The following is a 24,013-nucleotide window of genomic DNA, read 5'->3' on the forward strand; positions in this document are numbered from 1 at the left end:
TTTCTGAGTTAATCTAAAGGAATAATCTCATGGTCGGGCTGGCCTGTCGCATTCCTCTGATAGTCCTTAAGAGAAGGACCAGACTTTTTTCTGAAATAAACAGTTGTCTTGTTAGTTTTTTAAAAAAATACAGATATCTAGAGGGTTATCAGAGAAGAAAATAATGAAGGTCATTTCTTTTTCAGCAATACTTAATACATCTTCCAGCTTTAAGTGTATTTATATAATTGGTATTGATACACACAACATGTCAGTCTTGAAGTATATTTATGTCATTAACCTAAAACTGAAAAGTGTAAAAAAAAAAAAAATCAGGTTTGAGGCCTCACATTTAAGTGTTTTATGAGACACTGGACTGCTCGGTTACCAAATAAATAAATAAATACATAAATAAATAAATAAATAAATAAATAAATAAATAAATAAATAAATATTAAAAGGGGGAGGGGGATTGTGTGAGAACCAAGATGGAGGTTTCAGGAGATGAGCAATCGGAAGTTAAGAGGAACTAGAGACAGGAGGCGGCAGGCACCCTTACTCTACAAGAGGATCCCAGTCACCTGTCTCCAGGAAGCCTTCCCATTTCTATCCAAATTATACCTCATTGGTGCTCTCTGCACCTGTAAGTCAAGTCAACACTTCTGTCCTAGGGAAACTGCAGGTTGTTTCAACAGTGGGAAGATAAACTTCCTCATGTTATCAAGCTAACAAATTATAGAGCTGAATTTTTAACTCATCCTTATAACCAATCAGACAGATATCAAAAATTAGTTCCAAATCTTCCAAATTATCCGTGTTCCAGGTTTAAGTATATTTAGATAATGGGTATTGATACACTCAACATTTCAGTTTTGAAGTGTATTTATGTCATTAACCTAACACTGAAAAGATTTTTTAAAAAAATCAGGTTTGAGGCTTCACATTTAAGACTTCCGTATATCATGAATTAAGTTGTATAAATGCTGTGAGGTAAGGGTCATATAGATGTTCAGTGTCCTAAAGCTCACTTCCTGAACATATTCTGGCCCCTATAAAACCATCCAGTGTGTAAGGAAATTGCTTCTCCAAGCCCCTACATGGTACACTATGCAGGAGAAAGGGGAAAAAAACCTAGGGTTCTGACAAGGAAACCTAGTTAGAAAGGGCCCAACCCCACACCCTCTTTGCTCATTGTTTAGAACTGTAAGTGGGTACTGGGAAGCCAACACAAGATAGAGGAAGCCTCCTCTGCTGTTACTCAGCGCAGGCCCACACAGCCTGTGAGATCTGTAAGCCTTTGCAGGCAACTCTTCTGACTCTTCTGAATGAAGAAGTTGTGGAGACCAGGCAACCACTGCAGCAGGCTCACCATGCATTCTAGTGATGGACAGCTAGTTCAGCTTCACACTACACAGCAGGAAGGTTAGGAACTGTAAGCAAACCTCAGGAAATGGGAAGAAGGAGCTAGTGAGTATGTTGCATTTTTATGACTTGATCCAGTTCTTAGGCCCTTTCCAGGGAAGATTTAGAGTCCTCCAGTGTTTTCAATGGAAGAGTGTAAGAGAGTATTGAGGGAAAATAGTCTTTAGTACTCTCCAAAGAGGCCTCCCTCCAGCAGCAGGTAAACACTGCAGGAAGAGCCTGTAGGCCACACCCCTACATTAGTATGAAGGAAGATTAGCTAAGGTTCAATTCTTTGTTCATAAATCCACTGAAATATGTGTATACAAGTGCTCAGTGGCATATCATGTAAGCATGATAGGTTCTAATGAAAGGCACCAAACATGACCTCCTTTATAAGATATGTGGATGAAATTCAAGAAAATTAACAGTCCTAAACTGCAGACTCTGAATCAGAAGGAGTACTTAAAACTGAAACATCAACTCAATCTCATCCTGCCTAGCTGTGTCTTCAGCACTTAAATAGGTCTTCATGGCTTTCTTGTTACTTAAATGTCTACCAACTCAACTGCAAATCATGGAAGCAAACGCTTCACTATAGAATCATGTTGTTTGAATGATATGAAACAAGAGGCTCATTCGCAAGGGGCTCAGGGCAGGCAAAAAAAAATGAAAACTATAACCAGCAACCATACAGGACACCCATACATATTTTGGTAACTTTGCTATTCCTAATAAAATTTCTGGTCCTTAATCTGCCTGATAAAAAGCATTTTTTAAGTTTTTATTCTCTCTTCTCAATGTCTATTCAATATCTATATATCAGAATTAACATTCAAATTTTATTTAAATTTTACTCAATTGTACGTGTAATGTTTGTATAGGCAACACATACATATATATAATCAGTTTTGTATCCACACTTCAGTTAGGGGAACAAATTAAACACAAGGAGAACATAAAATTAACCCCTAAGCTGCCTGTTTAAACCAGGTTTTAAAATGACTCTGTGCAATGTAAAATTTGAGTCCAGGGGACAACCTGTTTCACTTGTGGGAAACAAACTAGCAACAAAACAATCAAAAACAAACAACAACCAAAAGGAGCAGGACCTGGTTGGAGGATTTCAAGGCTAAGATGATCCCTGCTGCCAGTCATTTCCAGCCAAGGACTCAGCTGGCTTTGAGATATCACACAGACAGGCTGTGTCACATTTGATAATTTAAAGAATGAATGATCTCATCTAATTATCATGCATGGTTTACTCTGTGATGAGTTACCATTCCCCCATGTTTATTTATTACCATTGAGAATTACTACACATTTTAAACAATTACCTGTAGACCTTTATAGTCATGTACTAATCTCCTGGGGACTAGGCTACACACACACACACACACACACACACACTCACACACAAAGTACAAGTTTGCCTCATGAAAATTGATTTCAATTCCTCCAGCTATTTTAAGAGGAAAATCAAGTGCTTGGAGAAAGAACCAAACGTGTATACTGTTGGCTTTACATCAGTCCCCACAGCCTTTGTTGTGTCCCATCCTCCTGCAGCTACACACCGCGGATTTGTTCAACTCTCCTTACATTTTTACAGATGCAAATTTAAGTCAGTTCTAATATGATGTCATGGCAAAGAAGGGTTGGCATTTTTAATGTGACAAATATCCCAAGAATTTGACACATCGCTTTCCGTGGCAAGTGTTGGGAATGACTGCCATGAAAAGACAGGTTCTGTGGAGCTTGCAAACTTGCTACTTCTGTGTTATCATGGAGTAGTGGTCACTGGCGAGGAATTATGTAAATAATTAATATAATTAATTTACATTAAGGCTTAATGTAAAACATCTCATTGCTATTGAACCAACTCAAAATGTACAGCAGAAACTCTGAGTGTTTCTTCTTCAGGTAGTGTAGTAATTGTGAAAGGCTGAAAAGGGGTTGGGTGGAGTTTCATGAATGGAAGGAACCATCTGCTGGTGAGTTGAGTCAACAAAGACTTTTTGAAGGCTCCACCCAGCACATCTTTGCGGACTCCCTTGCTGATGACTGAAGTCTCAATCTGTTTGTCGGACTGTCTGGAATTGTTTCTATGAACATCATGAGTGGTCATGCTTTCTTAAATTTCGAAATGTTGCTTCACATCGAAAAAACCCACATCTTTGATTTAAAATAAAAAGAGGTTATCAGTGGCAACGTTGTGACTTTTAAAAACAGATCCACTCTCCTGAAGCTCTCTGCTCATACAACAGGTGCTAGCTGCAGTCAAAAGGAAACACCCCGAAGGCTCTGTGGCTGTGCTTTCTTCCTGGCCTGTCTCAGTACCTCAGGTCCATCCTTAACCTGGGATGCAGCACCTCCGGCTTTGCATATCCACGTGGCAGGGCGTTTTTACCTCTGTCTCCTTTTTTATGATTCAAGAGACAGTTTTAAGGCTGTTGGAAGCTGTTGTTCTTTCTTTCCATTCCTTGGTGTCTCTCGTGGTTCAAATGCACAATAATCTAGCTCATTGAGCCATAATTATATATTCATGGTCTCTTAAAGACAGAAAAAGCAAGCAAAGGGCAAATAATAAACGCTGATCATTAAAAAGTACTCTAGGTCCCACCAAGCACACTTAGTTGATCCCCACGCTGGCACTGTGATGCAAGAACATTACATTTGTTCTTCATACAGAAGCTGAGACTTAGTCCTCTTCTCCTTTATATTGACTCTGTTTACCTATTTAATTGTCACTGCTGAGAGTGTCAGTGGGATAATGGATGCTCATACCTCAAGGTACCTGTGAGCAGCCACAGAGGAACAGGTCAAAGGGAAACTCTCAATCTGCCCAGTATTCAATTTGAGCTCAGAACAAAATTCAAAGAAGTAGCTCATTCCTGAACCAGACGAAACAATAAGACTCTCCTTAAAGGCCTATTTTGAAGGTGAGATGGATTTGAAACCGTGGAAACTAAGAGTGATTTCATAGTGCCAGGAACTGAGAAAGAGCTCAGATATCATGTAAGTAGTAATTCTAAGACTGTCAGGAGACCGGAGATGCCTCCAAGAAGGTTGACTAAGGACATGCCTGGCTAGAATATGTTATCTGTCGGTGTACATCCATCAGTAGTGTTCACAGCCAATACAGAATCCAAACTACCTCAGATAAAGCTGGAAGTGTTTGCATAGAGTTATAATCTCAGGACTCAGGGGGCTGAAACAAGAGAATGATGAATTCAAGACCAACATGAGCTACACGGTAACACCTTGTCTCAAATAGACAGACAGACAGACACAGACAGACAGGAACAGTGAGAAGTGAAAAGGGGAAGGAGAAGAAAGAAAGAAAGTGAGCAGCTCAATCCATAAATACCCATGGGAAAGGAATTTTTAAAAGGGGGTGGGGGAAGGAACAGTAAAATCACAAAAGGGAAATAATAGCCCTTAAATCTTTTTGCCTCTTGCCACAAACCACAAGGGTGGTTTTTCCAAACTGTAATGGAACCAATGTGATCAAGAGTAATGCTGGGAACTGTTGGCAGCTTCGATCCTAACCATTCATTCATTCAACCTGGAAGTCAGGGAATTGCTGTAAGGCAGCTACCAATCATTTCAAAACCTTTGGGAGACCTGAGATGCCTCTGAGAGGGATGACCAAGGACATGCCTGGCTGGAATATTTTATCTGTAGGTGGTTTGCTAGTTTATCAAATTTATCATCTTGGGTGTTTGTTTTTTTTTTTTTTGATAAGTGTCTGTATCAATGCAAACTACTGAATACTGAACATGAGGAGGATGATTATGAACAGTAGAACAGGGAGTAAATCACCAACACTTGCCTCAACAAGGCCACACTTCCAAACCCTTCTAATCCTTTTAAATAATGGCACTCCCTGGTAACTAAGCAGTCAAATGTATAAGCCTATGGTAGCTACCCTTATTCAAAGGGCTTAGATTAATGACATCGCTGAAAATCACAGACAAAACAATAATCTCTCCCAAGGAAGAAGTGCAGGAAATGTAACGAAGTCAAATGCGCCCCTATGCAAAGGGAATAAAATTGGAAGCTGGAATGTAGTCACTGCCAAGAACAATAATAAGTGCTTTAGGCTAGGTACCTCAGAGTCTGAATCTTACTGATGTGAGTGCACTATGTGGCAAATCATGTCAATTTAGTCTTCAGAACGGAAGTTATGATTCGGAACACTCTCGTAAAAATATCTCCCATAAATTAAGTTTGTATCTACCCTAAATTTCAATGATCTGCTTTAATTCTAAAGGCTGGTTCAAGTTTCAAAAGTTACTTCAAAAGACATTGTTTCTCATCTTGATTCCTTCTTCAGCTGCCTCTGTCAGAACGCTCATCTGTCAATCATGAGCTCTCTGATGGGCTTCCTCTCTCTGCCATTTGGCCTGCTTCCTCTGATACGCACAAACCGCCCCTCCAGGGATGCTTATTTCTCTTTCTATATATCTGTCCTCAGAACATGCAGCTTTTTTTGAGAATTGCTTCTTTTTGAGCACCTATTAGTGAGAACAGACCAGGCATGGGGGAAAGAGAGAGAGAGAGAGAGAGAGAGAGAGAGAGAGAGAGAGAGAGAGAGAGAGAGAGAGAGAAACTCAGTCAATCAGGACCTGTCCCTTTACCATATCCCATCTCCTGCTCACAACTGACTGAGACATAGACAGCTAACAGATCCCCTTTGGCTTACCAAGATAATTTTCCCCTAGGAGATACATTTTAGTAAGATTCTGAACTTCCTATTAGTCAAGAAGCATGACCCCCTTGCAATCATGAAATACCAGGAATCCTAGAAGCAGATAAAGACAATCTGCAGAGAAGAATAAGGAGGTGAGACAGAGAAGCCAGGCTGACCTGAGTGGTGACATTTAGGGCAGTCTCCCCTATCCCTTATCTGTTAGCATTCGACTCATATCATTCCACCACTATCTGAAATCATTTCCCAACTTAAGATAGTCCTATGACCAATTTCCTATAACATTTAATTCCAAATGACCTAATCCAATCTACGGTCTTGAGACTAATGAATTCCAAATCCTCCACATCCAACCTTCTTATTCTGAATTTATTCTAGGTTTCTCATTTCCCTCACATTCCCAAATTCCTAGAAAGAGCACTCTGCACTTGCTATCTCCAAATTCCCAACTTCTGCCCTTAAAAGGCAGGCACCACGTCCTGTCACTAGCACTACCGGACTCTTCATCTACATCACAAACTTGCTGACATCCTTAATGAGAGCCCACTGCTTGGCCTCTCTGCAAATGAAACAATGCACAAAACCTCTCCTGACAACTTCCATTAGGGGTACCAAATATTCTTCACTAAATAAACGAATGAACCTTTCTTCTGGTTTTAGACACTGTTCGGAAACAGCTTCCAAACACTACACAGAGAGAATGCTAAGGACCAATAGATACCTGCAAAGCGGGACAACTCCGCCTCGTTCGGTCAGCATACCTGTCAGCTCACCATCAACACTTGCCAAGTAGTGACTCCTCCTCGGGGAATGAAACATGACCTACCTCCGACAGAACTTAGCTTCCACTTCTTTCTGACCATTCCCTCCACTGACATCTTTTCTTGCCTAGCCGTTGAATAAAACCCAGCAGATGCTGGTTCATTAGATCGTGGTTTCTCAGTATGCGTCGTTCTACCTTTGGCCTCCGTCATGCCTTCATGCACCCACCATCACTATCTCCTGCTTAAGTTGGAACCGTGTTTGTCATTCACTGGGACACCCTGTCTCCATTTGTACTCCTAGGATGTGCCTCAGCGAAGTGCACCGACTGGCACTGATTAAGAAGAGTATTACTTGTCGGATTAAATTATATTTGAGGTTAAAACATTTAAAGCAGGAAACATTAAAGGAGAAAGTGTACATTAAAACTATTTCTAAAAACGAAATAGACTATTTACGTATTGGCCCAAATAGTCTTGAGTGCACACCTGGAAGCTGGCCATCTACAGGTTATTTTGTTTCTTTTAATCTCATGGAAGAAATTGTGTTAGAGAGCATCTTGTTTGATAATTAACTCTTAAAGCTTTTAATGAGATATCATGGTAGTATTTCTCATCCAAGGAACCATTTCCCTAGAGGTTCATAAAAACATATGAATTTCTAAGTATTTTTATGTTTTTTTTAAAGATCTAGACAGTTTTAATGTCTGTATTCCTTACACTGAATTTCCATATCTGAGTATTTAGGTCTCTAAAAATGAATCTCATGCTTCGTGAGTGGTATTTCAAGTCTAAGAAAGGCCACATTTGGAATGAGCCAGGGATGACAATACAGTGAAAATAACTAGCGGCTACTTCTAGCATCTGCAGTTTTGTAACTCATAAATCTGAGGGCTCCTTTCTCTGCCCCACTTTCAACCTCACTTCTCAAGGTTCTTTTATCGCAAGGCCTGTTGATCACCATTTAAAAACAAGAGATTTTCCCAGTGTGTCTGACCTCATTTATTTTATTGAGCTATACCTCTTTTAACTCTCAGGATAAGGAGTTATTGTCCACCCATCCCTTATATGGCCAGCCAGTCAGCACCTTAGAAACGGACAATTTCATTAGCTCTTTCCCGTTTGCTCCTCTAATTATCCCCACACTATGTGGGCAAATGTCAAAAGGAACAATTGTCTAGACTGTCTGATATTTTTGATAGAAGTGTCAATTATGTGCTACAGATTTATCTGTATGTCACAATCCCTCACAAATTCTCCTTAGAGGGTAGGAGGAAATCTCAGCAAACACTGAGCAGAGATTCAAGTGAGAAAGACATGAACTTAAGACCTGGTTGTAAACAGACCAGGGAGGGGACAATTTTTTTTTATTTGATTGGATGCCCACGCACACAATAAATTACAATTAGCATTCAGTGTATGCTAACATGCAGAAAGGAAAAGAAACACTACAGAGTATTGAAACAAAATTGCTAGGATCATTTTTCATCAGACACCAGGAGAGAACCACAGTAAAACTTTAATTGCTCAGGAAAAATAACTTAGACAGTGAGATTAGCCTCTATCTGATGTGTTTAAAATGGAAAAGACCATCATTTTTATGCCATCATTTCTAATTTAAATTGTTCTTGCATCCACAATACTGAATTTTAAATGCATTCTAATTTTTTTAATTCACTGAGCATATGGCTTTAAAAAAATCAGCAGAAGCATATGTTAAAATATCATTTAGCCCGAAATATTCCACATTCATATTCAAAGATAACTTCTTCAAATAATGATATTTAATATATAATATACATTTATATGTGATTATATATCACACATGTAAATCTCAATAATTCAGAATCAGGAGGTATGTATATATATATATATATATATATATATATGCATATATCAGTTTGTTCAGGCCCCACAAAGCCATTTTTTTTGTTCACAGGATTATTAGAATCTGTATAAATAAATGCTAAACATATGAAAGAAATGGCCACTATATTGATTCATTGCTTTAATTACTAATAATATTAGTTCCTATGTGTTAGATCACTACAAAAGAAAGCCTCTTATTATGGAATGCCTAAAAGTTCATACTTTATATAATATTTTGAACCAGCACAGGATTGTCTCCGTCTCTGGAATATCATAACACCAAATATATTTAACTCTTACAAACACAGATGCATACTATACATAAATAAAAAGGTAAAATTACCCACTGTATATAGACCTTTATAAGAAGTGGTCAAGATTTTTAATGCAAAAGTTTCATTTTCAAGACGTTCTTGTATACTCTAATGCTTGGAATGAAATTTAAACCTTGAAGAATGTAAGAGATTAATAGAAATCTTACAGCATGGACCATATGAATTAGCTTACATTGCAATTTAAAAAAATCTAGCAAAATCATTCAATACATATATTGAATATACATACATACATATCTGAATATACATTCTTGCATATGTTTTTAACATACAAAATGTCATTTAATAATTAAAAAACACTGTAACTGTACACTCGACAAATAATCTAATTATATACTAAATCTTCGGGTGCTTTTAAGAGGAGGGAAATGTGGCCTTTCCTACCTTTTCAGTATAAATTGCTCTATCTATTGACATTTTCTTTTGACTCTGTAATGAATACGATGTCCCCATTTTCATGTCTCGTGCACATAAAAGCCAAGGTAAACCATGTTCAGGCTCCTTGGCTGGCTACCATTGCAGAGTGAAAACGTCCAGGAAAGCAACTGCATGGAAGCCTGAGAATGTTCCAGGCAGTCGTGAGAAGGGCTGGGCTGCCACACTCACAGACCCAGCAGAACAGAGTGCACTCTGTAGAGTCTAAGGAAAGACAGACTGGAAACAACAGAACAGTTCACTCTCCGCGGCAAGCAGCTTATAGACTCTGACATACTACCTCAGATGGCTCTTTTAACATATTTGATGGAAGACTGATACTTTTTAACAATAAAATATTGCAGCTTAGAAGCTAAAACAAATTCTGATTTCTCTAAAATATTCTATATATAGTTATGTGTGAACTCTCTAGGTCTATACCAAAAAGACACCAAAGAAGATTTAAAATTGCATAATTGCACAAAAAATCTTTCATCTCACCCACTTAAATCTCCAGCTTAAGTTAAAACTTCATCTTAGATAAATATTAGGAGGCAAGGAATTCATACCTGTATTGAAAAATATGGGCAAAAGAGGTACAATGGATAAATAATTAATAGTGCTGTGGAGAACATGACAGAAAGCTGTGAGCACAAATATTTAATATTTTCAAAATTCTACATAGCTTGTTATGAATTTATGCTTTAAACGTAAATAATGAATTTAAAGACAATACTTGATTTGCTTGCATCTTAATGAAAAAGACAGAAGCACTATATTGTTATATTTCAGTATCAGAGAAACAACAGAAAGGTGTACACTTAGGTTTCTCTGAAGCGAAAGCGTGATGAAATATTTACCTGTTTCAAAACTGAAATACATGTTTTCTATTCTAGTGTCCCATGTGTTTTTTAAAGTAAAATTAATAAAATCTACTGGAAGAAAGGAACAATACATCCTTGTTTACATCCATGTTATAACCCTTAAGCTTATATTCCTGTATGTATTTTTCAACAATGATTTTTGGATTTTTACTTCAGATTTTCTAATACTCATTGAAATGCCAAGGCCAAAAGTGACTTATATGCCTACATAAAACAATAGCAAATTAAATATGCTATGACTTACACAGAAAACGCCACCTATTGTTTCATTTCCTAACCATACACCTGTGGAGTAATCAACGCTCTCATGATGTTAGGGCTTGTGACAAGATGCTAGCAATCGAGAAAAGGGTGTTTAATGGTCATTTACTATGGAATCTACATATACTATCTTATTTTGTATCCTTTAATATGACACATTTCCTCGTGCCATATAATCAGAAAGTTAAACATAACTACAGCACTCACTCTTAATTCATGGAATAGCTAAATACCCATTCCGACATCATGGCATCCAGACACAGCAATATTTCTACACAACAACAGAAAAATATGTTTCTTTAAGTATTCAGTACTCAAAAAAACTATGATTTTTGCAACACTTTATTTATTAAAAATAACTAAAATCCTTAGTTATATATTTAGGTCACATAGTCAAATCACATATAGGAATTGGCTGTCATCCGGTTGTTTCTCACTGAGTAGCGCTTTGATATGGCTGAGATAAAAGTTTAATTTGAACTAAAATGCTTTAAAAGTGGATTTATAAGCAGGTTCTAAAATTAAGGACAGATTTGAAATTAACATTACTATATTGATCAGCAAGGCATGTGTTCCTGAATTTTAATAGATATGTTTTAAACATAAGTGCCACGGAATTATTTCCAGAAAGAAAGCTGCCCTTTTTGAGAATTATATTTTGAAACAGCACTATAATATAGTATACTATAATGTGAAGATGATGTATTTGCCTTTAGAGTATGTGCCAGTAAGCATTTGCCTGATAGCACATCATGTATTTTGATTCACACCTTACTTTCAGAAGTATACCCAAAAGAAATATATAGTCCATAAAAATAAAAATTATATTAAAATCTTTTGTCTGAAAATAAACTCATTGTTTGCATGTTAATCATTGGGATAGGTTTACCATTTTGCTGCAGAAGAATTGTATTAGAATGTTCTTTAAGACAAAGGGCAGAAAAACTAGCATTTAGAGCAACATGTTTATTTATTTTAACAAAACTAAAGACCTCCATGTTAAACATCACTAAAGAAAAGGTCTCTTAATTATAATTACAATTCATGCCTAATTCCAATTAGCAACTAATTAATGTTACAGTGTGTTAATGACATGGTCTTCCTCTTCTGAAGATGAAAAGTTCTCATTTTATTTTATTTTTGCTGAAAAATAAAACTGCCAACAAAACCAACTGATTTCCTCATGATTTTCTGAGAAATTTATAAATAGAAGCATCATAATTGGCCTTTAATAACTGCTATAGTCTTTGGATTCCGTTCTTATAAACTTGATTTTTTTCCCAGATGATCTGAGCTTTATCTTGATCAATACTGCATTTAATTTTTTTCATGCAAGCAAAGCAAATAACACTGTTTTTTAATGAGATTGATGGCACATTTTTTTCACAGATCTTATTCTGAAATCTAACATGAAGTACAAATGTCAACTACCTTTCCTCCAAGGATAGAATTACTAACTTAACAATTAAGTAACTGCAGAAGCAGGGAGGTTTCCGAAACGTTGTTAATACTATGATAAAAGACACTGTCTTTGGGCTACAAAGCCCATTCTTAGTCCATAAAATAACGTTTCACATAATCATACTTCTATTGTTTGAAACAGCACAAATCCCTTCAAAGTAAAAGAATCATGGTTTCCTAATTCCTATCTTAAATGCCTACTTGATCTCCCTCATGTCCTTAGCACAAATCAGACGAGGAATATTGAGTTACTTAATTTTGGGAAAACATTTGTTGCAGATGCTCTTATAAGAAAGATTTTTTACGTTAGTGTTTTGCTATGGCATGCTGAGTGTTGTTTATTTGTTTGTGTTTTGATTTCCTTAATAGAAAGAAAAATCCTTCCCAATTAAAAGCAATATTGGCAAATCAATTTAAAACAACACTAAAAATGTGCATTCCAAATAAGTTAAAGATGTGGCTTGTTAAAAGCCACCACTTATTTGACACAAAATGCATGAAAGGCACCCGAGTTCTTATGTAATAAGTCGAGCTCCAAAAGCAATAAAATATAAATAAGTGAAAGTACGATTTCTTAATAAGACTGGATGTTTTTGTAGCATCGTAAGGGAATTCTTAGACTTCTCATGTTTAAAATTAAACAGTTGGAACGTTCTGCCAATTAAACGAAGCTCTACAGATGGCTTTTACCCTTTTGCTTCATAACAAAAAAGGATATGCAATCATTTTTATGGAAGATTATCTAAAGAGAACATTACTGTAATTCAATGCCATAAATATTAGACACCCCCTTTCCCCTGGCTGGAATATGCATCTCTAGATGCTTGCACTGACACCTAAGGTGATAAATGTTCTAGGCCATATCTTAAATAATAGCTGTCGGGTTCCAGCTAGTACGGATGCACTTCTAGTGTACCCCCAAAACTCCAGGATTCAGCTCTCTGCCAACAAAGGACAGCAAGTGATTCCCTGCAGCATAAAAGCCGGGAAGGCTACCTTGGGCTTTGTTTTTGTTATGTAAAATGCATTAAAGTGACTCACCCACTTAAGACTACCTACTCTGAGCAGCTTTAAAGTACCTTCAAAAACCAAAATAAATGCTTTCCCAGAATGCCAGATAAGCTATTCAGCGCATTTAAAAATATGTATATGTGCCACTGACTGATTCCTTCTTGCACCCGAGAGAGCGGAGAATGGTTGCATTGCATGCCCTTCCTGCCGTGTGACTATAGCTACCTTTCAACACTCTATTTCTAGAATAGCAACGGTTTCTTTCTCTCTCTTTTTGAAAGTTATTTTAGAAATGTTAAAAATAAGGGAAAATGGCAGGAGACTGGGGAAACAGTCCCACCCTCAAAGAATAGGGGTTCTATTCATTCTAAGAACAGGAACCGCGTGTCTGTCGGCACTTAGATGTTTCAAATAAAGGGTTGGGTAGGTTGGCTTGGGTGGCCCTTGTACCTGTGAGCGCTGGGGTGGACAGCTCGCTCAGCTGCTGGGAGAGAGCTGGCTAGAAACCAGGGAAGCTGTCAGGCGCTCCTAGTAATTTGGGATCTAAATGAGTTTGGACAGCACAGCAATTAGCATCCTAGAAGCTAAGTACAGGAGAAGCGCAAGCTACTGGGGTCAGCCTGAAATTAACTCTGAAATATCTAACGGAAACCCAACTTTTCATCTGGCTGGGCTTGGTGGGAGCTGGGTATGCCTACAAAGTTTTCCCCCAAGTCCGGCTACAGGCTTCAGCTTGGAGCATCCTCGGAGACCAGGCTGAGACGGCGCCGACGGCTGACGGATGTTCCCTGGGACGGTGCGGCCGGCCGAAGCTCGGCACGCCGGTTCCGGGCTCACTCCAGCGGCCAGCAGCGCATCACCGGGCGGCCCAGCCTCCGAGGCTCCCAGGCGCGCTCCCCGCCCCCACGGGCAGCCCGCCCGGCATCGAGCGGGGACCCCCGCCTCCAGCCCCACCCGGGCCCGCCGACTTACGTGACGGGCGAAGGGAAGGGCTCCTCGCTCGAGGGGCCGATCAGCCCAGATTGGAAAAGTGTCAGAGTCAAGGCCAGCAGGCAGCCAGCAGCCATCTTCGCGATCGAAGATCAGCGCCCTCCCTGCCGGCCCGGGGGCGGCGGAGCTGCACGCGGCGGCCGAGGGACCGAGCCGGGGCGCCGACGTCTGCCGGAGGGCGCGCGGGGAGAAGCGGGCAGGGCACGGGCGGGCGGCCGGGCGGGCCGGGCGGGGCCGGGCGGACTCTCTAGCGCGTGGCTGCTGCTCCGTGCCACGGCTGCCTCTCCTGCGCCGCCATCAAGGGCGACTGTGGAAACAGAGCTCGGCCAGCCTGCCGGCGCCCGCGCGCTCTGGCTCGCGGTGCTCGCCTCCCTGATTTATCCGCGGTCGCCGAGGAGAGGGCGGGGGCGGGGCGGGGGCGGAGGGGGCGGCGCGGGGACGCGGCTGCGGGGATGGGGGTGGCCGGAGCGGGGCTGGGGCTGCCTTCCCCGGGCGGGTCTCGGGGAGGCGGCTGTGGGTGGGCAGCGGGAGGGCCGGGCGTCAGAGCCGGGCGGGGACGGCCCGGGCGCAGCCCTCCATACAAGGCAGAGAGGAACTCCCAAAGTCGCCTTCGCCTGCTCCCGCCTCGGGGCGTGCGGAGGCCGAGCGGACCCAGCCCGTAGGTGCTCCCTGAGGGACCACCAGCTGCCCGCGGGCATCCGTCGCTCACGCAGGCTCCTGCCGAGCACTTTGCTCGCCTCCTCCGGGTTATTTTTTGCACAATCTGGCAGGGGCCCCCAAGCCCTTCTCCCAGGCGTGGAATCCGCTGCCTGCCTAAGAATCAAGAAGTGATTTGACAACAAATGTAGGAGGGGGTTGTGGTGCTTTTGAAAACGCTGCTGTGGACTCAACCAGGTGGTACTGGTGTCCAGGGTGTGCCAGGGGTAAGGGCCTTTGATGGGGTTCTAACTAATGTTGCCAGCGGCCCTACACCCACGTACGAGTAGACTCGGTTTACCTGGTGGGGACAGAGCCTGGGGGCAGACTGGGAATCGTTGAAGAACAAACTGGCAGATGCTGTAAGGATGTCTTTCCTCCTCCTCCGTAGGAATGAAAGCTAGAGGGAGGAATACTCCTTCGAGGGTGGTTAGTGTTGCAAGGGGCTTTGGCAACATCTTAGCAAGCCACCTTCCAACTGGTTGAAAAATTCCCTGTCCTGATCACTGGACTGCTTTGTGAACGAGGTTTGTTGCTACTGAATTTACTTTGTCAGTGTGAACACAGAACAGAGGTTAACATCAGAAACAGGTGGCCCTCTGCAAAATGCATCTGAAATGTGGAGGGAGAGCTGGTTTTGCCTCCACCCTAGGGAGAAGCAGGGCTATCTAGGGTCTTCTAGAAAGAGCGCAATCAGGTCTTCAATTATAGCTTCCCTTCCTAGCTCAGGCCATCTTTGAGGACAGACTTGATGGGCCGCTGCTAGAAAGGTTCCATGGAACGGCCCAAATTCTTAAGCTGCTTACAGAAGGATGTGAAAACACTTGGACATGAAGTCAGAGAATACAGTTGTGATGAGGAAAAAAAAAAGACCCTCACACTAAGGCGAAGAATCTGTAATGCTTGTTAATCACCCTTCCCTTAGGCCCAGGAGTTTATGGAAGGGTAGATAGACCTCTACTCCTTTGGAATTCATCAAAGAGACGGAGATGATGGGGGTGATTGCGGACCACCTCACAAATGTATTTGTGATTTTATGGTGTTTGGCCCAGTAGGTTAGCTTTCCCGTCCCGTCCTGTTATCTCTTCATTTTCAAGCCTTATTTGTTTTACCTTCTCTGCATCTCTATCATGCCCTTTGTTCCCTTCTTCCTACTCTGAGTGGCCTCACAAAGGCGCCCCAGAGCGACTTAACTTAGTTTGTTTTGTGCTAGGCACCAGAGCTGCAGGGATGAGGGATGCAGGGGGCTGGCTGTAATGGGATTCAGAGTTACAGCTCTGCCGGGTATTTCACAACTGCAGATACATTTTCTTCCCAAAAATTAGACACCCATATAGGCAAATCCATCATTCTTTACAATTTTTAATGATTCATAGGCAGGTCTTCTCTTGCACGAGAATTAGAACAAGAGAATTAAATGCTCATTGTTGTCTACATAATGTGCTGCTATCACAATGGGTTTACTATATTAAAAATATCATTATAATATGTCAATTATTTCATTAATGCTTTAGACTCCCTACCATTGTATATTATATATGCATATATGTATATATAATTTCTTTTTTTAGAAGAAATGGCTTCTAGAGTAAAAGAATGTAATAAAGTCTTTGAGAAGGTAAGTCAGGTTTTATTATAAACTTTGTTGGCCTTGAGCCATATTTCAGTGTCTTTAGATCAGTCTGATGATGTACACTTCTCCAATATCTGAAGCTATGAGAGGAAGCCGCTGCTTCTACAGTTCTTATTTTGAAGGGTTGGTGTTGTGCAACTACAAACCTCAATCTTTTACTTATCTGCAGTGAAGTTTAGCTGTTAATTGTTTTTGTTGACACAAAAATTTTTAATGAAGACATTCAAAATGCAGTTTTTAAAAGACGTAATTATGATTGCTAAAACAAAGCCATCTCCACAGTGTTCATTATGCTTCTCCTAGGTTAGCCACGCCCTTACACATGGCTTTTTTTTTTTTCATCTCAATTGTGGGTTGGGAAGAGGCTTCATAAAGGTCAGATCATAGGCTACTAATTTTAACAAAAATCCCCTAAATCATCAAAATCTGTCATTTAAGTCAAAATGTTTACAAATCACAAGAATTGAAGATAAAAAATGACTGCATTATCACCTAAAACCAGCTCAAGAAACCAAAAATGAATGTCTACAATTAATTTAAGCAAAGACACTTTAATTGGAAAGTAAATCAGCGAAGTGAGGCAGGATTTCTTTTTTCTTTTCTTTTTTCTTTTTGTATTTCATAATGTATATCAGAGAGTTTTAAGACAGTACATGGAAATATTAACTTTTATTTAAAATAAATATATGATCCATAACTCCTTGTTAACTCTCAATAGTTATTTGAGATCAATGAACGATAAAGGAATGGGAAGGATCAACTGTTTTACCTCCTTAGAGAATGTTTTCAGGAGAGAAATGGAAAGAAAGCAACTTCAAATATCAAGTCCCTGGAGAATGGGCGAGAAAGTGTGGAGTGCATTTAAAGCTGGAGAGGAGAGAGGGAGAGAGGGAGAGAGGGAGAGAGGGAAAGAGTTCTTTCTCAGCATTTTAAAAATAAAGTGGCACCAAAAAAAGCCATCATTTAAAAAATGGAAAAGGCAACTATTCTAAATTAAGAAGTAGAGTCAAATGTTTCCTATAAACAAACTAAACTTTCTTTGACCCAAGACAGATAGATGATAGATACACAGACAGAAAGACAGACAAGGCATTCAATTTTTATGAAAGACCTGCTTTCTAAGTAGACACTAAGCACATTAAATGCATTTACTGCTGTGCCTTGTTTGTTTCTTTGTTTAAATGATGCCAGTCTGCCTCACATCTGTAAGTAGGCAACACCCTTTCCTTCCTCCCTCCATCTCTCTCTCTCTCCCTCCATCTCTCTCTCTCTCTCCCTCTCTCTCTCTCTCTCTCTCTCTCTCTCTCTCTCTCTCTCTCTCTCTCTCTCTCTCCTTCCCAGTATCTCTAATGCTGTCCTGGAACTCAGTACGAGTAGACCAGGCTGGCCTTGAACTCACAGAAATCCACCTGTCTCTGACTGCCTCTTGAGTCCTGTGATCCACTTAAAGGCATTATCTACCACAACCCAATACAACAATAGCTTTTATGTAATTCTGCTTTAAAACTGCTAATCATATAATTTCATGTTCAATGTATTTGTTCTTGTTTTACTTTCCATATCCCTTGCTCCCCACTTCTGCTACTCACAATCACATTTCAGGACCTACAGAAAATGGTGGCCCAAAGCATGACTTTTCCTAAAATTAAAATAAAATAAAATAAAATAATAAAGAAGAAAAGAAAAATCCTACTTTTCTCTAAAATCCAGATTTCCTAGAAAGAGCCTTCAATCCACACACAGAGCTGGAACTGCCTGTTGTTTCGTTCTATTGGTCTGAAAGTTATAGCACAGTACACAAAGTGCATGTCCACAAGCCTACCTAGACAAAGGCAAGAGGGAGATTCCATTATTTATCCAAACATTCACTAGCAACAGCAAAGCAGTGGGAAGCCATCAAGAAAAGATAGTAAATATTGAAATGGCCAACAATACTGACTGCTAGCATCCTTCCCAGCTTCCTAGATGTTACTGATGCAGCTCTCCAGCAAATAGAAGACAGGGGATACTATATAGGGGTCTTGCTCTTCCAATGCTTTGTTTCCAGAGTCTATAGGTATAGAGTTCCAACTGGCCTAGAATGCTTCTGCACAACAGAGGCTGTGTTGAAGAATACATCCAGTTGCTACTCACTCAGCAGATCTAAGACATGGCGCATTCATTGGTCAAATAAGGGTGCGCAGAAGGATTGCAGAATAGGGTGGCCAGGAGTTTACTCCACAATAAAGAGCTGGGGGAAGGAAATGCAAGAGCCAGCATTCTACCGTTGTTCCCATGTGTGCACAGCTTAGAGGTCTGAAATTCCTAGGGTTGTTAGGACATATACACAATCATCTGAATATATTTAGGGAACTTTACTCTTAATATCCTATATGCCATTCATAGATGAAAAAAAATCAACATCATGTGACTGGCTTATTATAGAGGAGAGATGTAAACTTTTGTAGTTTTATTTGGACACATAAAAACTAATAGAATAGATATTATCTATCAAAAGTATTTTATTCAAGATATGAAGCATGACCCAAGATTCTGGATAATTTGGAGAAAAAATTTACGATGATGTCTAAGTAAGTAGAGGAGAGTGTCACACACTATCTAATGTTTTCCTTTCTTTTCTTTTTCTGACCAAATCGCTACTGCTATTTTAAATATCACATATCTTTAAAACTAGACATGGATTAGAAAAATTCTGTTCTAAGTAACATGATTCTTGTCCAGGATTGGAATTCATAGACATAGATTTCCTTTTTCTTACAAGTGTAACAATTCTCACTCGGGTAGCCTGTTCTTTAAGGATAGGTCTCTTATAGTGTCCATAGCTAACTATAAGAACTGATGCAACAAATGTGTCAGCCAGGGTGAAGATGGTCCACAGCAAAGCAGTAGGGATTTCAAGGTGAGTCCATTCACTCCTTGGATGTTGCTGTGAGCCTTTCTGCTATAGAAATTAACATACTTTAGACAAGATATTATTTGTTTGGAATATCATATTTTATGCTGTTAGGATACTTGTCAATTACTTTTAGTTTAAAAGAATCAGATATATAACAAAGTATTTAATAAAAAAATTCCCAAACAATATTTTTGAGTTCATTATCATACTTTAATAACATGAATTTAGCTGTGGTGAATAACATTTATAACTATATAAGTCCTTATATGATTAGCAGTCACTATTTTTTAAAGCATATATGTTTTGGTTGGAAGAGCTGTTTGTCTATTTAATCACTTGTATGTTACTCCATGCTAGTATCTGAAAATTGCATTTCTTCCAGGCCTAATGCTTTTGAAAAGGAGTACTATGGTGTTTCTTGTAGACTGTGCTGAATATATATTTTCTTCAAACTTCCCATTTCATTTATATTCATCAAAATATATCAAACACTTCCCTTTGAACAACAAGAACAAAGTACGTGCCAAAGAGTGACCAAAATCCTACTTACAACCATGTGTTCCACTTCAATTCAGCTCTAACAAAAACCCATGGCTCATTGGTGTTCAGGAAGAGAATCCACTCCTGTCAATTTGTCCTTTCATTCCCTAAGTTAACCAGCCAGGCCACCACGCCCCTTCTCCACCCCCTCTTTTCATCCATCTCATTCCCAACAGACAAGTGTTGAATTTAACACATTACCAGAAGCGAGGTTTTGTTGTAGTTGTAGTAGTAGTAGTAGTAGTAGTTGTTGTTGTTGTGGTTGTTGTTGAATAGTGGGAGAAAGGAGGTAGAAAAATTATGGATCACAAAGATAAAGATAAACTATGCAGAGAAGAGAACTATTAAAGCATGAAAGAGGAAAAAGTTAAAAGGATGGATACACGTTCACACAATAAAGAAAAACAATGCAAAGAAGGGATACAAGGGACAGTGGCACCCGTAAAGGCCATGCTGTCTAAACGAAACTAGTCGTGTGAGTGGCGTGGGCTTTCCATCTCTATAATTTGGTCAAAATGCAGTATGACTGGGTGGCAAATGACTGTAACGATTGGCACTGCTTTTGTCCCTTGTCATAATGCTTTTGAGATCCAGTCACATTATTTCCTGTATCAATAGTATGCCCCTTTTATGGGTAGGTGATAATTCATGTTACAACTACACAAATCACAAAATTCCCAGCTAAAGAGCAAGTAGGGCGTGACTATCTTTTTTTTTTAAAAAAAGTAAAGTTGATATGAAAATGAGTGTTCTCTTCTTTTTTTAAAAAAAAATAAGCCAAACTGGGTGAAGAAAAAGTAGAGCAACTCAATTTTTCTAAGTAAATTTTCAACCAACTGAATTTTTTATTTCTGAAGAAATACATAGTATTATACATAGTACTATGTATTATACTATTATACAATTGAAGAGGAAATATGAATAACTAAAGTCTTCTTGTAAGTTTTTTTAATGTGTGGTGCTAATATTTAATTCATTTTTAAATGAAAAGGTGAATGGCATTCATTAAACACATGTACTGAAATATGAGTAATTTCTCTGTACATTTGATAAGCCGCAATTCTCACAACACACCCTTGTGCACGAACTAGATAAGACATCGAGGCTATTTTGAATGGGAAGTTGGGCACAATGATTTTTATAGCAAATCATTCGTGAGCCTTGAGTGAGCTACAATCTTTTCACTTGCAATCGCCCAGATCACCTTCTCCCTATAAAGCATAATCCAGGAACTCTCAGAGAGCTGTCCACGAGATCAGGAGGAAAGGGTGTCAGAGCTCAGATGCTACCTCGACTCTGTTCTCACCTGAAAAGCTGCCTGGTGTTCAGGAGTCTTCCACTGCATGCCCTCTGGTTCATGTACCAACCCATGGCTTCTACTAATTCATTTGTCTTAAGAAAATATAAGTTCATCTAAAAGCCTCTGCTCCCTCAAATATTCAGATTGTTGGTTCCTGTGATCATTAGAAACACTTCCCTAACTAAAAATTAATTTAAAAAAGCAGGTTCACTGTCGAGGTACATTAGAAAAGGAACAAGTCTGTCTAATTACAAAGCAGTGTGTGGTAGTTGTTGCTGTTGTTGCTTAAAGACAAGCTCTGTCTGTGTAATCCAGGCTGACTGAACATGGAATTCAATATATAGTTCATGCTGGCCTTGATGCTCCTGCCTCCCACTCCCAATTGCAGAGATTAGATTATCTGCACTCATTTAGAGATGGCATTTATAAAGAACAGAGAGAGCTGACTTTTCTGTCAATTGGTCAGAGGACTGAAGGGTACAGCCAGATTGAAAAAGAAAAAAGAAAAAAGAATAATCATCCATAGCTTAAGCCAGAACAAACTATGCACACATATGAAGTGCCCACGTCTCAATGGACTCAATTTATTAGAAATAAGATTAGATAACCATCTATAAAAATAATTAGTGGATATGCAGCATGAAGTTTGAGGGACCGTAGAGGCACATATGTTCTAAGGAAGGATGATTGTTCTCAATCACTTCAAGTGCGTATATTTATATATATTTAAATACAAATATACTAATATACTAAACACCAATTATGAACAATGATGGCATGATTAATTTATAAAATGTTATATCATAAAGAAAATATTATTTAGGAATAAATAAAATATTTCTTGGCTGAATTTATGTAGAATAATTAAGTGAAAAAATTATTACAAGTATAATAATTTTCCTCAGTTTATTTTGTTTTATTAATGTATGGTATATGAAACTATGATCTACCCATTTAAAATATATATTTCAAAAACTTTTAGAAAGTATAATGATTTCAATATTGTTTATATACAGGAATCACCAGCTACAGTGGTATGCATCTCTAGCCTTAGCTCTCAATAGATCATGACAGGAGGATTAGTAGTTCAAGGCCAGTCTGGGCAACATAATGCAATCCTATGTTTTAAAAACAACCATAACATATTTAAACTAGAATAGTATTTGGTATTTGATGAGTATTTAATGGCTTTGACATTTAAGCCACACTAATTCCTAATGACAAAGATATTTCCATATATAGAGCTTTGTTCTCTTTCTACCACATGGTCTACTTTAAGCAATTAATCATCATTTCAAAAAAAAGAAAAACCCACTCCACTTACAGTTTACAAAAGAAATAATAACCACTTGGGTTCTGTTACAGACTTAGATGAGAACAATAAATTATAACTCAGATTGGCACAAGGACCTATTTTCTTATTTGTGTCTTCCATGTGTGTATGGAGTATATTCCCTAGCGTCTTCCCTGCACAATGAGAGTGGTATTTATGATACTGAACTATGTGAGACTGTAAATGGCATTTGTGTTCATCTGAGACATCAACTCTGCTTCTCCATTTAATCATGGCCTAGAGGTATTTATTGCTTCATGTACTATTCTCCCATAAAGAGTAATACACCACTAAGACACTTTCATTCAACGGATTATTAACCCTTCCAGTGAAGATGAGAAAATGGGAAGCGCTTTGTAGAAATAGCCCAGTCTCACCTTGACTAACTAAGAAGTATGGGGAAAAATGAATAGGAGTACTGAAAAAAATCAGAAAATTCAAATTTCAATTTGAATTTCTATCTGAAAATTCAAATTTTATCTCATGTCTTTTAGCAGACCCCAAATGTCGAAACATGTAAAAGACCTGTTACTTCACTTCTCAATAAAATATTAATAGAGCTAGCTGACAGTACTGTTTTCTCTTAAGAGAGTTTAAATTTAATAAAAATCCAGGCAAGATGGTGCTAATCTGTATCCCAGTACTTGACAGACTAAGGCAAGGTAATTGCAAATTTGAAGCTTGTCTGGTCTACATAGAGAAACCATAATCAGACAAAGAAACAACAAAGAAGTTCATGCAACGTTCATAGGAACAATATTTATAACAGAAACAAGGCAAATGAAATATCTAATGAATGAAAAATGTATAAACACAATGTGGTATATGCATTCAATAGAATATTATTTGGCAGCAAAAAAAAATGAATGCAGTAATGATACATATTATAATTGGTAAACCTCAAAAAACATGTCAGATGAAAGAAGCTAGTCATTAGAATGGATACTGTTTAATTCTGTCTATCTGAAATGTCCATCTGGGCAAATGCATGCGGATGGAAAATAAGTGAGTGCTTGCCTAAACTATCGTTATAGGGGAAGTGTCAATTATTAGAGCGAATGAGTCATGACGGCTAATTGGTGATGGTCAGGATGTGTTCTAAGAGTGGTTACAGTTGTGCTCGCACAGATTATATAGCAAAATTATATTTCACCCCATACTACAAATAACTGCTCCAATTATTGGACTGAGAATCATACACAAGTTTACCTTCAATCAAGTATGTAGACTATATTAAAACTTCAGCAGGTTTATTACAAAATAAAGACAATAGAGAGGTAAATATGTGTTTTATGAGCAGTATGTGAAAGAAAGTATAATGAAAACCTGGTCTTGAGTCAGTTTAACTCATTACTTAAACATGCTATAATTCTCCTCTTAGGTGCCAAGATGGATTCCCAAGAGAGGTCAGTGTGGAGGTGAGGACCTCACAGGATGTAGTCACCACAGAGAATATGAGCTCCAGGACTAGTTGTAGTGACAGTAGAGGGTATGGTTGTCTCTGTGAGCCAGCATGCAGAAGACCTGTCACAGCACAG

At 38.9% G+C, this 24,013-nt stretch overlaps 1 protein-coding gene and 1 pseudogene across 1 annotated transcript in view; one reads left to right on the top strand and one right to left on the bottom strand.

Annotated features, from left to right (window-relative positions):
• Nucleotides 1-14,469, bottom strand: part of Cacna2d1 (calcium voltage-gated channel auxiliary subunit alpha2delta 1) — a 445,325-nt gene extending 430,856 nt beyond the window's left edge. Inside the window, exon 1 of the mRNA XM_052173128.1 lies at nt 14,060-14,469. Within this exon, the coding sequence (XP_052029088.1) occupies nt 14,060-14,154 (95 nt within the window). The 5' untranslated portion in view covers nt 14,155-14,469. The remainder of the gene's footprint in view (nt 1-14,059) is intronic.
• Nucleotides 14,470-19,273: 4,804 nt separating this feature from the next.
• The window catches only part of LOC127677248 (pleiotropic regulator 1-like), a 39,393-nt pseudogene continuing 34,653 nt past the window's right edge, over nt 19,274-24,013 (top strand).

Source organism: Apodemus sylvaticus, chromosome 2 (assembly GCF_947179515.1).
Source record: "Apodemus sylvaticus chromosome 2, mApoSyl1.1, whole genome shotgun sequence".
Classification (NCBI taxonomy): domain Eukaryota; kingdom Metazoa; phylum Chordata; class Mammalia; order Rodentia; family Muridae; genus Apodemus; species Apodemus sylvaticus.